The sequence below is a fragment of the Myxine glutinosa genome, chromosome 1 (genome assembly GCF_964187855.1).
Source record: "Myxine glutinosa chromosome 1, kmMyxGlut1.1, whole genome shotgun sequence".
Lineage (NCBI taxonomy): Eukaryota > Metazoa > Chordata > Myxini > Myxiniformes > Myxinidae > Myxine > Myxine glutinosa.
The window spans coordinates 126,161,279-126,178,604 of record NC_136261.1 but is presented as its reverse complement, the minus strand read 5'-3'; the positions used below and the strand labels follow the sequence as shown (position 1 = coordinate 126,178,604).

Below are 17,326 nucleotides of genomic sequence, written 5' to 3'. Positions count from 1 at the left end.
TGAATAGCAAATGAAAGTGAAAGGGTACGGACGGCAGAGAACCACTTACTCGATTAAATCTTTAGAAACTGCCTCAACTGGATCTTCTTCGTTTCCCCCGACCTTTCTCTCTATGGTCATCGGTTGGCTGTCTTCATCATCAAAGTCTTCCTAGGTCATCGAAACAAATGAAAATATACTATACAAAGCTTCAAGACTCCAATATTGGCCAATTTATTATAATTTATGTCATTGCAGCCAAGTGAACGAACAGTGTACACTCCCTTCACACTTGTACACCCCTTGTACGTACATAATCACCCTCAGAACAGCTCTCTTCACTGTCAGTCCGTACTGCCACCTCATATCTGGGGCAACACAGTGTAAAGCCAACATAAAACATAGGGGCAATACCCTGGGCGCTCACCCGGTAAAATAAAGCAGTGTACCACACTGACTAAAGGTATTTGAAACTGTATCATGGCATTTTTAACCAATTTCAATGGTTGCTAGAAGACAGGGCAGCATGTACAATCATACCAACATAGTCATAAGACTTTAAAGAAACAAACAAAAAAAAACCTATTTTGGGGGAAACCTTCCCCCAACCTCCCATAGACTACCTTAGACCCCGATTTTTTTTTTTAATTGCATGAACAAACGGTACATCACGGGTGATGCAGGTTGTGGTCAAGCTTCATCGGAATTGCATGTGTAGTTTCTGAGAAGAAAGCAAATTCCTATTTTGAGGGGTCAAACGTGGATCCACTTTGACCCCTGGTAGACCAACGTAGACCCCGATTTTTTTAAATGCCGTGAACAAACTTTAGTCACAACATAACAAATATCATTTGTGCCAAGTTTGGTCACAATCCCATCAGCGGTTTCGGAGAAATTGCAAGTATTTACGGACTGATGGACGGATGGACGAACTGACGACGCACCATCGCATAAGCTCCCTGGAACTTAGTTGCAGGTGAGCTAAAAATCAATTCGGCTATTTTAATTGCAGAGACAGACAGACAGAGCCGATGACAATATCCTCCCATTCTTTTCAAAAAGCGTGGGGTAATGAGCCTCATGTTTTCATCTGTTGGGCACATTGATCCACAGCTCATCTTTCACTTGTACGTGTCACCAATGCATCAAATTTGTTAAGAATATCAGAGCTGGGTGGAGGCCACTAACCCCGGATTCATCTCAAGCCAGGCATCCAGCTGTGTCGCCCGTGGGGCCTCGTCACCTTTAAGCAGTCGCCCGCTCTCCACGTGTATGACCCGTACTGGCATGTCACTCATCTGGCTGCTGTCATCGAGAGCCTAAGAAAGGAACATCAACAGAAGCTATAAATAAAATAAAAATACAAGTAGGTTTAATAAAGGGTGAAAAAATGCAAACAAAAGCAAACAACGCAAGAAAGTAAGACGAGCCAAAAGTTGAACCTATGCTCGGAAGACGATGTAATCAAGCTGACTGCCTTTCTTCACTCATTCAGGAATAAGGATATTATTGATAGAAACTGTGACCACACACATTTTTTCATCTTACCATTTGCCCATCTATTGCCACTTCCTTACAACATATATATAGTTCATTGGAAGGAAACAAAAAACATAGGGGCAATACCCCTGGCACTCACCTGGTAGAATAAACTATAATACACTGACTAAAGGTATTTTAAACAAATTTGAATAGGTTCTAGAATACAGGGCAGCATTTAGAATCATACCAACATAATCATAAGACTTTAAACAAACAAACAAAAAACCTATTTTGTGGGGCAACCCCCCCAGTAGACCCCTCACGGCCCGATTGTTTTTTTTAATGCTGTAAACAAACTTTGGTACAACTTGGGCGATTAAGGTTGTAGTCAAGTTTCATCAGAATTGCGTGTGTATATTCTGAGAAAAAAAGCAAATACCTATTTTGGGGGACAACCTCCCCCCCCCCTCCCCACTCCCCTTTCATACACCTTTTAAGGGCCCGATTTTTTTTTAATGCCGTGAACAGACTTTGGTACATCACGGGCGATGAAGGTTGTGGTCAAGTTTCATTGAAATCGTGTGTGTAGTTTCAGAGAAGAAAGCAAATATCTATTTTGGGGGGTCAAACCTGGACCTACTTTGACACCCCCATAGACCCCCTTCCACTTAGATTTTCTTTGTGCCATGAACAAACCTTGGTAAATCACGGGTGATGAAGGTTGTGGTCAGGTTTCATCGAAATTGTGTGTGTGGTTTCAGAGAAAAAAGCAAATTCCTATTTTGAGGGTCAAACCTGGATGCACTTTGACCCCCCCGGGAAACCCCGTTGGACCACGATTTTTTTTTTTAATGCCATGAACAATTTTTAGTCACAACACAACAAATATCATTTGTGCCAAATTTGGTCGCAATCCCATCAGCAGTTTCGGAGAAGAAGTTTTAAGTTTTTACGGACAGACGGACGACGCGCCATCGCATAAGCTCCCCTGAAATTCGTTCCAGGTGAGCTAAAAACCTTGTTGTCTCACCTCACCATCAGGTCCCAACACCCTGACGCCTCCATCTGCAACCTCCTCTGTCTTGTGGGGATACAAGGCATACCAGTCAAAAATATTACAATGACTATATTAATGAGCTTGTGATCTGCATCCAAGTGCCTAGGTGATAAGCTTGGGAAGTGGTACCTGTTTACGACGACGTCTGCGACGGCGACGGCGACGTTCTTTGGTCGCATGGGTCGCCTGGTGTTGCCTTACAAGCTCGGTGAGACTGCCAATATACTCGTCCGTCTGCTGCAGAAGGTACGCCAGCCGTTTGTCTTTCTTCTGGTCGATCAACTTCCTGTAACCCTCCTCGTCCTCCGCCTGGTTATGGATATGGGATGCAGCAAGTGTGAGTACAATGTTGAGACTGGTCAGGAAATAAAAGGACAACAGAAAAATAGAAAACCATCACAATGGAAGATTCGAAAAATCCTTCAATTGTTGAGTGGAATAAATAGCAGTATCAGGAAGCCAAGGCCTTGAGGAAACAAAGGGAGTGGGTACTTGGCACATACCATAAGACGTCGCATACGTTCCTTTTCTATACGTTCATTCTCTTTCTTCTGTTCACGTTCGGTGTTGGCATGATGACTAGCAACAGCCTTGCTTAGTCGCTGAACCCTACCAGCTACGCCTCGGTGGAACTCCTTGAATTCTTTGGCGTGTTGTAGGATGCTCGAAAGGTATTCCTGGAAGACAAATACGACAGTCACAGGACTTCCCTGCCTCTTAATGGTCAAATGCCTCAATGTCTCATCTTAAAATATTACAAATGCAAAACTCATACCATTATCTGTTCACCAGTGAGATAAGACCATCATCACCACCAAGACATATTCACCCTCAGAAGGATGACATTGGCAAACTAAGTAAAGACCCTTGGTATTCACCTGATGTTTCTGGCGTCGACGTCGCTCCTGCTCCATCTTCTGCTGTTTCTCCAGTTTTTCAGTAACACGTGCCTCTCGCAGGGACTGCCTCTTGCTGCGCTTGTAAGCACGCGCTGACAGCGCTGTACCCAGAGTGCTGTCCCGTCTCATGCAGGCTACTACTTCTTGCCGCAACTGCAGAAATACACACCAAAGGATAACAATGCAACTCTTGCTCACAAAACCAACTTTACAAATAAATTTCACGTTTCTGATGAAGAATCGCCATCAACATTGGCGCAATGGTGTCATGACCATCTGAGGAAGACTGCAGTAAAATGGGCTATATCTTGTGGCATGATGAATCAGTTTCATATCGACGTTAAATATGAGAGAACACATTCACCATGCAATATCATGCTTACTGCAACATGGTACCCTAGTTGTTGAGTATAAAATATGGTTGGTTATGCTATGGGCTGGGATTACTGAAACTGGTAAAACCGAGCTGTGCATTCTGTAAAATAGGATCACAGGACAAGCCTACCTTGACACCATCATCAAACTCAAAGCTGTTTCATGTATGCATCATCAAAGACGTAGATAATCTTGGGTAGTGACTAATTTTTTTCAGCAACACCAAATAAATTACATCATGACCTTTTTAACGTTGAAGGCTCCAGTCACGGACTATATAGTCCTCAGCGAGGCCTGGCCTTAAATAAAAGAAGTGTGAAGAAAGAGAGAATAGTCGAAAAGATTTTGGGGAAGTAAAAATCTGCTTTTTCAAAAAGGAAAAGATCAGAAGTTTTTGGAAAGACATGAGAAGGTAAAGAGTTCCAGAGTGTGTCAGTAGTGGGGTAGAGCCAAACATCATAACGGCCCACCCTTGACTTGCCAATGAATGGCCACACAATAATCAGGTAATGTAGTGGCTTGTTGAGTATTACGTGGTCTTTCTAATGGCAGAGGTATACAAGCAGTAAATTCTCGGGAGCAAAAACTGAAGTAATTTTTTTTTTTTTTTTTTTTTGTATACAAGATCGAGGCTCGTGAAAGAGCGACCATTAATCACACAGAAAGACAAACGGACACATAAAACAAATAACATCGGGAGCGGTAGACAAGATGGGGAGAGAGGGGGAAGGACACAAACACAACATTTGAGAGCAGGGACCGAGAGACATGGAGACATCGAGAGATCTGTGGGAGGGAGAGGGCTTTGGGGGGGAGGCATGTGAAGGGGGGGAGGCATGTGAAGGGGGGGAGGCATGTGAAGGGGGGGGGGGGTGGGAGAGGTATAAACATATGGACACTGCCAGGATTTCCAGGAAATAAGTTGGAATTTCAAACAAGGTGGATCTGGGGTGAATTAGTGGGGGTAGAAAAGATCAAGGTTATGGATGGGGGAAGATAAGAGATGGTGGTGAACAGCTGTTTTAAAGACCTGGAGGGAGGAGAGGGATTGAAGGGAGTGTGGGAGTTTGTTCCACAGGCGGGAGAAAAGAGGAATGAAAGAGTGAAGGTGAGCAGAGAGCCGAGATTTCGGCAGTTTAACCATCAGAGGGTTGCTGGCAGATCTTGTGCGACCTGTAGGAATATTTGGGGGACAGAGCACAGAGAGAGCTGGGGGAGCAAGGCCGGAGAGGAGTCGGTAGAAGACAGAAAGACCACCTACTTGCCTGCGGTGAGTGAGTGAAAGGCCCTCAGAGATAGCTTCATCGCGGGAGATTCCAATGATTTTGAAAGCTTTGGATTCAACAGCGTGAAGCCGAGCCAGGTGTGAGGCAGGAGCACCAGCCCATAGGGGAGAACAGTATTCCATTGAGCTGCGGATGAAAGCCTTGTAAGTGGTGAGGAGCTCAGGTGTGCCGAGGAAGGACTTCGCACGACGGAGGATGCCCAGTCGGCGACTGGCTTTGGAGGCCAGCTTGGAAATGTGGTTTTCCCAAGAAAGATCATGGCAGATAGTGAGACCCAAAAGCTTGAGTGACAGAACTTCTTGGAGAGGATTGTTGAGAAAGTAGATGGGAGGGTTGTCCAGTCGATCTTTTCGGAGAGACATAGTAAGAGAGTGAGATTTGGCAGGATTGAAAGACATGTTCCACTTGTTTGACCAGTCTGTGATTTTGTTCAGGTCTTCAGAGAGTGAGGAGGCTGCAGACTGCCGATCTGAGGGAAGAGGAATGGAGCGGCAGAGAGTGGAGTCATCAGCAAAGAGATAGAGAGGATTTTCCAGAGAGTCAGAGAGATCATTGATAAAGACCAGAAAAAGCACAGGGCCCAGCACACTTCCTTGGGGAACTCCAGCCTGAACAGGAAGGGGAGATGAGAGAAATCCATTCAGGGCCACACGTTGACTACGACCAGAGAGGAAGTCCGCAAGCCATGCATGGAGATTTCCATGGATACCATAGGAGGAGAGTTTGGTGAGCAGAGCTGGGTGCCAGACCGTATCAAAGGCCCTTGATATGTCAGAAATGAAAGTGTGATATCTGTAGAAAAGAGAAAGAGAGCCAACTTTGCGGCATAATTCAAGCAAGTAGTTTTGAGGTCAGATTGGGAGAGTTGATAAGTCGGATTACTTTGGATTCAATTCTGTCCAGTATGTATGTGGAGCTAGAACCTCCCCAGATGCGAGAGCAATACTCTATGCAAGGGTGAATCAATTCTTTATATAATTGAAGCAACTGTTGAGAGAAGATGAATCTTCGACATCTGCACAGGACTCCGAGTTTCTTTTACGCAGACCTAGCTATTTGCATAATGTGTGGATTCCAGGATAAATTTGATGTTAGGGTAATACCTAGTAGGTTTATTGTATCACATTGTGTAGTTGTGGAGCTTTCAAATGAAATGGGAGAGATGAGACGAGTTTTAGAGAGATGGGAAGAAATGGAGTTTAAAAGCATTCAACGTAACTTGATTACATTTGCCCCACTGGCAAATCTTGTCCAAATCCGAATTTAACCATTGGATGTCCTCCGACCACAACAATGTAAAACACCTTTGATATACCCTGGGGAGAAGCTTTGAGCCTGGGAATGTACCCCTGGCAATATACAAGAGTTGGCCTTGTTCCTGCAGAAAGACTGGAATCCCATCCCCAAGCCTGACATTGACAGGCTTATCAGAAGTATGCATCGGTCTGACTGAATGGCTGGTAGAGGTGGTCACACTTAACTGCCATGGAAAAAAATGAGGCGACCCCACCCATCCCCTTCCCACATATAGACAATTTGATCTGAACTCCGTCGAGATTCAATGCAACTGGAGATTAAATAATCCTTTCATTTCTTACCATCACCTATAAATTTAAATTGACAGAACATACTCCTAAGCTGGCCTCGAAAGTCAATTGCTCCCTCAGAATTATTTGCAGGGCTAAGTACTTCATGTCAGCCCAAGCCTGCTAGGTGTACAAAGCTTTCATCCAGATTGTCATGGAATGACACCACAGCCATCCTCAGCTCATCACATTGTGGACTGATGCTGCTGTTTCCCATCTTGCTCCCAACCCTCAATCCCACCCAACACACCTTTGAGACCCTAGATCAAAGGCATTACGAGTCAACAGACTCTCATATCAGAAAGCCGAGTTCAAGGGTTTGCTCCTTGCTCACCATAGGCAGGTGTACTTATACCGGCTCCACTCTAGTCTTGCTATCTCAACTATGTCCAGCCACTGAACCTCCAGGTCACACGAGTTGTCAGAACCCATTTTTTACTACACTCCCCAAGGCCAAACTGAATATGCAACCCCATTCTTTGATACGTCTCTTCCTCACCTCTGGCGCTGTCTTCTAGAGTCTGTTGTCTTGAGTTCTTACATGCAAGATTTCAATTCCACTCTTACCCCTCCCCGCTGCCACAACCCTGACCTCACCTAATGCTCTCTCCCATTTGCACTACAGACATTTAGCACACCCACAGAGAGCATGTTCCCATCGTGCTCCTGCAATTCTGGTGTTCCACTTCACAATCAGTTTGTTGTTCCACCGTTTTCCTTTGGCTTCATTGCCCCTCATTGTTCTGCTCTTCCATGAGCCTCACTACCTGCATAAAAACAAATAACAAAAATAAAACAATGGGTAAAGAAACAAGGAAAAGAATAGCTAGAGTGGTGACAGTGAAGTGAGTGACAGCTGATCTTGAAGCCTGTGAGTGGGTTGATGATTACCTGACGTTGAAAGTTTAGCAGACGAAGGGCTTTGAGCTCTACCATGGCCTTGGTACGCAGATCAGAGGGCAAACCAGCAGCTAACCGTTCCAGCTCACCAATACGGTGGGCTACACGGGCCTGGAGCCTGTAAAAACCACATGCACATTAATGGCAATTTAACTTTCAGAAATAAACTTTCACCACTAATATTTCCAGCTACTAAACTGTAGCTGTCGTTAAAGAAGGTACCAATTTATCCATGCAAGATCTCCACACCCATGCACCTGTATTCCCTTTCCTGCAAGATCTCAACAGGATCAATTCCTCGAGGTTTCTGCATTTGCACCAGCTTTGCAGTGCGTGGTGAGGCGAATGATAGGGGTGGTGGCCCACCGCCCTGTGGAGGCGGTCCGGGCACTGACGGCACACCAGACTGCCGCCCTGGGGCAGAGGGTCCATAAAGAACCCCTTGTGGAGGTGCCTGTCCAGTCTGTGAAGAACCTTTAATAGGGGTGGCTGCAGCAGCAGGGGTGCTGGCAGTCTGATTGGTGGAAGGCCCTGTAATTTGGAAATCACGAAGGGAAGAACCTCCATTGTGAAAAATGTACATCATTCATCTCATCTCAAAAACAAGTACAAAGGCCATATATTCCATCCTATGCAATATCTCTCTGCATACATTGATATCACAAGACCAAGTTACTACTTCTTTCATATGCAGCACAGGACTGCAGGTAGCATCATTAGTTGAGGGAATGGTTGTGCCGCTGATGCAGTGCCCCTATTACCAGTACACTGGTACTCACTTCGCTGACCTCAGACGGATGACGTCACCTCACCTGATCTCACCTGGTCTGAGGTCACCCCACCTGATGTTAATACAACAGCCGACTGGGATTTAAACTCAGGACCCTGGGATCCCTAACCAGCCACCCAAACCAGGCTTCGACGAAGTTACTCATACTGCAATACTATTGTGGAATGTTATATACATTCAAACTTTTTGCTGATTTCTTTTTACTTTTATGGTTGTTTGGGCATATTGTTTTATTAAGTATCTGGCATTTCCTTTTTTTTTTTTTTGAACATGCATTTCACTTGGTAACAAAGGCACCATTTGAATACAAAGATAGATATCCAGACGAAGCAATAAAAAGGTGAAGACCACCATTTCAAAAAAGTTGCTTTTTCATCAGATGAGTCGGCAAGGGCTGGGCGAGGGCAGCTGTTTGTACCAATGAAAATACAGCACATGCAACGAAGGGCATGATGAATTTAGTGTACGACCAAACATAAAAAAAACATACCCAGTTAGACTAGACCATCTTAGGGACCAAATAAGCCAAAAAAAGTTATTTCTCTGATAGATTTACAACAAAACAAAACAAATTTACAACAATTTTACAACATTTACAAAACGAAATGCAAACAGATTTTCCAATCCAGCTTACATTCTGCCAGCAGATGTATCATTTTGGTGATTAATATATAATGGAGCATCATCTCCTAGGGCCATAAATCCAGTGGGATATTTGGGTTTGGCAACTTATGTAGCTCAATGTACCAACAAAGATCATGAGAAAACTTGTAATCCATGTAAATCGTGAGCACAAATCAATATATCACTCACCAGGTGGTCTTGAAAATGGTGGTGGGGTGGAATTAGCCTGTGGAATTGGAGGTGGTCCACTGCCCACGGTAGGAAGTACCGGCAGTGGTGGTGCGTGAGAGGGAGGTGGCGGTGGCAATCGTCCACCTTGTGCTGCAACCACCAACCCATCAGGCAAGGGCTGGGCACGTGCCAAGAACTTGTAGGCCATGATCTGGGCTCTCAGTTGGTGCAGCTGAGTGGGGTTAAAGAGAGGGATGTCTGAGGTCGGGGTGGTTGATGGTCCTGACGGTTGTGGAGGAATGGCTGGGGCTGGGCTGTGTCGGTGGTCTGTACCATTTGCTGGGGGTGGCCTGGGTGAAGGATAACCTATTTGAGTGATGAGAAAGGAAAATTGGGGAAGAGAAAGCAGGTGGTTAGTCAGGTAAAAGCCAACAGAAATAGCTGATATAATAAAAATTACAATGATATAGATAATGTCATACGAATAGAAGTAAAATCTCTTCAATCCCTTCAAACTCCTTCCTCCAGGTCTTCAAAACAGCTGTCCACCACCATCTCTTATCTTTCCCGATCCAAAACCTTGATCTTTTCTACCCCCATTAATCCACCCTAAATCCACCTCCTTCAAATTCCAATTTCTTTCTTGAAAGTCCTTGTAGTGTCCATCTTGTTTATCCCGTGTACCCCACCCCAGCCCTCTCAATTCCACAGATCTCTGGATGTCCCTGTTCTCTACTGGTGGTGTTGTGTTTCCCTCTCTCGTCTCCCACTCCCTTTATTATATGGTCTACGTGTTAGCTCTTACATGAGCCTCAACTGAGTATAGAAAAAAAAAAATCAATAAAATAATAATTGTCCATAAATACAGCAAAAATCATTACAGGGTTCACACAGCCACAATGTTTTAATCGAGGTGGATACATTGCTGGAAAATGTCGCATAAGTTGGTATCGTTAATGTGGGGGTATTGTTTCAATGGGAAAAGGGGGGGATAGGTTCCCGGCAGTTCCTGATTCGCGGAAAATCCAACGAATGTCGAGGAAAATCCCGTGAATGTCAGGGCATTGTTTCAATGGGGAAAAAGGGACAGCTAACTGCACTAATAGATGTGGTGGAATGTTTTCATTCTGTACAATAACTCGTGGGAGATAATGTGTTACCCAAGTGGTGGGATATCCCGCGAAGCAATGTTCACAGTGTGAATGGTGAGATATCCCACAAAGCTATTGCAGTGTGAATGGTGGGATATCCCACAAAGCTATTGCAGTGTGAATGGTGGGATATCCCATGAAGCTATTGCAGTGTGAATGGTGGGATATCCCACAAAGCAATGTTCACAGTGTGAATGGTGGGATATCCCGAGAAGCAATGTTCACAGTGTGAATGGTGGGATATCCCGCGAAGCAATGTTCACAGTGTGAATGGTGGGATATCCCGCGAAGCAATGTTCACAGTGTGAATGGTGGGATATCCCACAAAGCTATTGCAGTGTGAATAGTGGGATATCCTACAAAGCTATTGCAGTGTGAATGGTGGGATATCCCGTGAAGCTATTGCAGTGTGAATGGTGGGATATCCCGCAAAGCAATGTTCACAGTGTGAATGGTGGGATATCCCGAGAAGCAATGTTCACAGTGTGAATGGTGGGATATCCCGCGAAGCAATGTTCACAGTGTGAATGGTGGGATATCCTACGAAGCAATGTTCACAGTGTGAATGGTGGGATATCCCGCAAAGCAATGCTCACAGTGTGAATGGTGGGTCATCCCGATAAGCAATGTTCACAGTGTGAATGGTGGGATATCCTGCGAAGCAATGTTCACAGTGTGAATGGTGGGATATCCCGCGAAGCAATGTTCACAGTGTGAATGGTGAGATATCCCGCGAAGCAATGTTCACAGTGTGAATGGTGGGTCATCCCGTGAAGCAATGTTCACAGAGTGAATGGTGGGATATCCCATAAAGCAATGTTCACAGTGTGAATGGTGGGATATCCCAGGAAGCAATGTTCACAGTGTGAATGGTGGGATATCCCAGGAAGCAATGTCCACAGTGTAAATAGTGGGTCATCCCACGAAGCAGTGTTCACTGTGTAAATGGTGGTATCCTGTGAAGCCTGCTTATGGCATGGCCAAATTATTTGTATGTGGCTGTGAAAAGCTGTGAAAACATGAAGCACAGGGCTGCGAATGTCGAAGCAGGTCATGCTTGTGGCTCGTGGAAGATATTGTTACGTTTGTAGGGGGTAGGCAGTGATTACTTTAGACCAGATAGATTTGTATAGATTAGTGTGCTCCGATTGTCATGAAGAAGAAGAACACCACCATGTAATATGTAGGGATCCGGTAGACTGTGTTTGGATTAAGGTGTATCTTCGTCCCCATTCCATTTAATAAAGCCGGTATATTTTTGTACATTTTAAATCCGTTTTCGTTTATTTATTGCAGGTTCGAGGACTGCCAGTGGGATCCGTGCAGGCAAGTGCTCTTCAGCATCAGCATCCTCCTCCTCCTCCCCTTTCTCCTCCCACCACCCCTCCCCACGTGTATTAACTCCACCATACATTTGAACTGAACGCTTCGGAGTAACAGTTTGTTCGGCTATCCGTTCCTTGGAAAGATTTTAATCGCCAGGAACGCGACAATATGTTTTTTGCGTATGTCTAGTTGATTTGTGCTTGGCTGGTGGAAGATATTGTCGCGTAACCGTGATTAACACCACAGTTACGGATGACCGATTTGCGAGACTTTAACTCCCGAGGCGAACACTCAATGGCGGACTCAAGTTCAACACCAACGCGCGGAATGGCGGGGCGCAGCGAAGGCTCCGCAACCTTATCTATTAAAATCAAACACCCAGGAAAACTGCGTTCAGATATTATGTACAAAAAGTAATATAAGGGTTTATTAGGAAAAGTAAAGCCAGTGAAAAAGCCCGCCGGTAAATCCAATAATTCTAATAAACCTAAATCGGGACGTCCCCACACGACTGACAGCAAACACAAACGAGGGAGATTAATCACGAAAATAACACGTCCCGTCGTTCAAAATATACGCGGAGATCGGGCTTATCTGTCTTTGTCGTCTTGTATTGTTGGTGTCCAGCACCGCTCCTTCCGGCCCGATCGCACACCACGAGGCCCCTCGCTCCAAGCACCACGCGTCCGACGCAGGCCAGCGGCTCCACTTGACCAGGGGCAGGAAGGACTCCTTTCAACTCCACTCGACTCGACGACGCGGGAGTGCTGGCAGCCAAGTGCCAACGAACTGCTCAGTGCCAACTGGGTGTGCTCTCGTGTGTCTCCTGCGACTCCCTACAACCCGAACTGCACTCGAACTGCGACTGGAATGGCGTGTCCTCTCCAACTCTCCACCACCGCTCAACTCTCTGGTGCCTGCCTGCGTCTGCCAGTGCCTGCCACGAACTCAACTCAACTCCGTGTGACTTGCGACTCAACTCAGAGAGACTCAACAACTCCTGAAATGGCGTCCGACCGTCGCCTATATTGGTGGCCGATGACGTCACATTGCGCACTCCTCAGCCAATCAAAGCCTCCCGCGACTCCTGACATCTCCCCCGTTACGCGACCCTGCGGTCCTGGCATAACACGTGCCGGCCAGGTTTGTAGGCCTTTGGAGGTGTACACGGTGGCGGCCAATCGTGGTGGTGTTTTTGACCTGGTTTCCTGTCAATTTAATACGAAGTCCTTGTCAGGGAAAGGGGATTATTTAATGTTGCGCTAAGGACCTAACTAATGTTTATGTGGTTTGCAGTGCCATAAAGGACAAAGGTTTGATTACTAGGTGATACTCACAGGGGCGTTACCTTTAATCCCTCACTATTTAACACTCGAATCTCCAGGTAGATCCACACTCATACATCTTACCCCGACAACCGCCTGAACATCAATAACTTATTACATGTAGAGTCCCTGTCACGACAGCCGAATACCTACCTATTCAGATCTACCTAGCTCTAGATGTTGCATTACCAAATTCATAACACAGCCCCCCCCCTGGAACCGTAGCTCCTGCAAGGTTCACCGCAGGGCTACCATTCCAGCCTTCACACTTACTGTCACACACTTAATTAACCTATGAAATAAATCAGGAAGGGCTGTGGGAAGTGAGTCGGACTACCTACCTACACTTCCTTAACATGCTGAACCCCTTAACCATCATGCAAGTATGTACATCTTCTTCGTTGTTCCTGTGGAGGGAGGAAACAACAACACACAACACTAACTTAACCACAAAACTTAACCATCTTTCCAAAACTCAAAACTCTAACCTTTGTACATACCCCGGTCTACAGACCGCGTCCCCCGGTGGATGCCACAAGACACAACCTTACCTGCGGGGCCATCCCCAATGCATCCCCCCTAAATTTCCACGGGCCCTGTCCAGATGTTACAGGTGAGTGACACGGCTCGGTGGATTTCGCCCACATTCATGCAACACAGACCCCTTAACCACTCATTCTCATTCCATAGGTCATCAAGGCATTTCAAAAATCAACAAAGCACTTATTCCCAATACACCCCCTGCAGGACCATGGCATTGATGTCATTCACGTGTGTGTGCATTCCTCAACTAGGCAGCGGGGAGGTACCGCACAAAAAGATGGTGGGGGGCACATCAGGCTGTGGTGCCCGCAGTCCCAAAAACAAGTCAACCGACTTACAAATTCATTGCCCCCCCCCCCCCTTTTACCTCTTGGCCCCATGACAGCCCAACAGCCCCTTTCCGCCGTTACCTCGCCGGTGAGGGTCTCCACACACACCAGGCTCCTTTGCCTCCTGCTTTCGCGCAGCAACACGGGTCACCGGGGGACTTCCTCACCCCGCGGCGCCCAACCAGACCCTCCACCGACGAGCTCCAATTTCCAGTTACCACCGGCTGCCAGGGGTAATTGCCGCAGAGGGGGGCCCGCAGGCATCGCTCCTCAGAGCTTGCTCTGTACCTGCGGACACACACACCTTCCCCACCCATGGTCCCCAAAACACACTTCCTCCCCCGCTGCCATTCAATTCTCCACACAACTCAGCACAATTCAGTACAATTCCATAGATGGTGTAAAAGGTGTTACAAGGCTTGCCATGGCCTGCTACATGTGAAATTCCCCCAGTTCACATTTAAACCATCACATCTTCCCAAAAGCACATTTCCAAAAGCACAATTATCACCCCTCATTATCTCCAATAATTATCATCACACACTCTCCAGGTTCCACTCTCACGACCACATCAAAACACCTAACCACAATACAAAAACATACGCCACCCACAAGACACTGTGGCTCCCATTCCATCCCCTCACCGGCCATGTCATCACTCTCACCCACCTCCCAACTCCAATTTACATGTCCCCAATTTCCAAAGCAAGTCCTGAAGCCTGGGACAGTACTCCTCAAAACACTCACCTCAAGTGCAGGTAGTTGCAGGTTGGTCAGGTCCAAAGTGCAATCCACCCATACAATTCCCAAAATTTCACATTGGGCCTACCAAATCCTTCCAGATTTCTCTTTTGTCCCCACTACACTGGCAGGTATGTGGATCCGCATCCAACGGTGATCATCACTACACAACTACCTGTGGCCACGACAGCTCTGCACCTCTACCGTGCAAGGGTCACCGGGACAAGGTGAGCAGTCAAAACGCCAACATGGCCCATGAGTGTCCATAAGGGTGCGACCCACCATCCATCCTTCGGCCCCCCTGCGAGGAACACAGCTGCAGCAGCCCCAGCTGGCCAATGTGGTGAGCACTTGCTGCCACAACACACACTACCGCACACACAACCTCGGCCCTGGGGGGCACGGTCGCAGTGCGTGGCATCCCTACAGCCACGTCCCCTGCACCTCCCCATCATCCCCCAGTCCGACTACAGAACTGCAGCCCCCCAGTGCTCACCCACACTTGACCACACCAAGGTCCAGTCAACAGCCATGCTCCACCAGGAGACCCACCCAGAAGACATGGTCCACACACCTCGGACACGCACAGCACCACGTTGACCCTCAGGCTACACAACTACATCCCCATCATCCCGCGTCCCAAATATCAGCACAGTTGCCCCCGCAACCAGTTGAAAGCTGTGTCTTGCTACCCTATTAATTTCATCACAGCCTCCAACACTTTGGTCTACACACCTGGATCAATAATGGCGTCACTGTACAGTGTCCACCATGGCATTTCAAAATCCACCCTTACATTTGCATCTAACCCACAGATTACCCATGCCAACCATTTGTCACATTTCACTCACCTCACCAAAGAAGGATGCTTTGCCATACACATGCCAGCCGAGCATGGCCCATATGCTCGGCTCGTTACACATCTCCCGATTCACATCCCCATGGCTCTCTTCCCAACCCGAGAGTCCATAAATCACAACGGAGCATCTGTGGAAGGTCACTCACACCATCACGTTCCACAGATGCCCCAATGGTTGTCCGGCAGGCTATCTCCATCCCTGTCCATTCGGTTTGACCCGCGTCCATCGACCAACACGGCATGGCAGGTCATCACATGCCAGTTGTCCCAAAGTCTCAGGGAGAGGGTGTCAGGTCGCATGCCCGGGTGGTCACCACATCAGTCCCAAGTTGGCCGTCCGCAGTGCCACCACCAAAGCGCGACCCACAACACCTCCCCCTAGTGGTCCTCAATATTTGCCATCCCAGGCTTGAGAAACCACCTCGGACCCCTCTGGAGGTCTTAACCCCCACCAGGGTCCGGTGACCCTGCCGGCCCGAGCCACCAGCTCGGACGGCGCCCCGACGGACAAGGGACGCCACACTCCACCAGACCCCCCGTGGGACCCAGGTCGTACCTCGACACCCAAGGCTGGACCCCACGTCCAAATCTCGCCATCACAGCCCCCCAGCTGGCCGGCATACCCAAATTTTGAAAGGGGCAACTTTTGCCCGAGGCCATCACCCATGACCTCTCCATATCCAGATCCCGCAGCCCGGGGACCAATCCCAACCATGGCTGCTCCAAATCAAGTTCCCATTGTAATTTTATTTTAAATTTTATTTTACAAATTTTCATTCCCATTGCCAACCCGCAGCTGCAGGGAACAACCTCTACCACCGGTTGTTCTGCCCCTCCCTGCAGTTGATCCAAATTCCCTACAGGGACCAAATCTCCAGAAGCTCTATCTCCCGATCCTCCAAGATCCAAATCCAGCCCGGAGCCAACACACTCCCCCAACTGGTTGTCCAATTTTGGAGCCTCTGTTTCCAAATAGCAGTGTACAGTGAGCGTCCCCTCGGTCATTCCAACCACCTCCTCGGACCAACTCACCTCTTCCCCCAGACTCCTTTGGGCCTGAACAAGCTCTACCTCCATGGGACTGTCACAGGTCTCCAGCCGCTGGATCAAATCATCCTCATCATTACAAATCATTCCTGGCCCCGCCAGGCTTTGATCAATATCCCCAATAAATACCCGGTCCGGCTCTATCGCATGGACCCCCAAAAACTCTACCCCCTCTTGCTCCGCACCACCGCCCTGGTGCTGCACAATTCCAAATTCATCCCCCGGTTGGGGTGTTGTGACATCCACACGGTCCCGATAAACAACCAGGCCAGAATGTGGGAAACATTCCCCATTACAACTCTCACATTCCAAATTTCCTTCCCCGCTCACCTGTGGACACTCCACGTTTACCTGCAGGCATTCCCCATCTACCTGTACACATTCCCCATCCACCTGTGCACCTGCGGTCTCCCCATCATCCCCCATTTTGTTTGCCAGCCCATCAATTGTAATACTCCATCGATCACTCATTTCCTTCATTTTGTTTGCCAGCCCATCAAGTTTATCCTCCAATCCACTTTTCGTTTCTTCCATTTTTCGAAGCAATTGACCCAACATCTGGTCGGTTGTCGGGGCCGTTCCTACTACTCCCGACTCCCCGGTGGGGGAGGGGGATAAGTTGGTGCTCGGGACGAGGGAGGTTCCAAGGCTCACCTCTGCATCTAATTCCCCTATTTCCGGCTCACTCCCGACGCTGACGGAGGCCTCGCTGCGTACTTCCATCTCATCAATTTCCGACATCCGCTTTCCGGAAGATTGTTTCCCGCGCGCGTATTTATTTTAATACCAAAAACACAATTTAAATTTGACGAAGACGCGATATCGCGCTCCGTATGCCCAATTGATTATTAATTTC

General features: G+C 47.4%; 1 protein-coding gene across 3 annotated transcripts in view; it reads right to left on the bottom strand.

The window, feature by feature from the left end:
- The window catches only part of LOC137428089 (SWI/SNF-related matrix-associated actin-dependent regulator of chromatin subfamily A member 4), a 155,443-nt gene that overhangs the window by 70,147 nt on the left and 67,970 nt on the right, over window positions 1-17,326 (bottom strand). For all 3 annotated transcript variants that reach the window (XM_078776859.1, XM_078776863.1, XM_068118032.2), the window contains exons 5-14: window positions 9,168-9,515; window positions 7,822-8,095; window positions 7,556-7,682; window positions 3,397-3,570; window positions 3,022-3,195; window positions 2,648-2,827; window positions 2,492-2,542; window positions 1,168-1,298; window positions 293-347; window positions 50-150 (exon numbers count right to left, since the gene is read on the bottom strand). In XM_078776859.1, coding sequence (XP_078632985.1) covers window positions 50-150; window positions 293-347; window positions 1,168-1,298; window positions 2,492-2,542; window positions 2,648-2,827; window positions 3,022-3,195; window positions 3,397-3,570; window positions 7,556-7,682; window positions 7,822-8,095; window positions 9,168-9,515 — 1,615 coding nt within the window. The remainder of the gene's footprint in view (window positions 1-49; window positions 151-292; window positions 348-1,167; window positions 1,299-2,491; window positions 2,543-2,647; window positions 2,828-3,021; window positions 3,196-3,396; window positions 3,571-7,555; window positions 7,683-7,821; window positions 8,096-9,167; window positions 9,516-17,326) is intronic.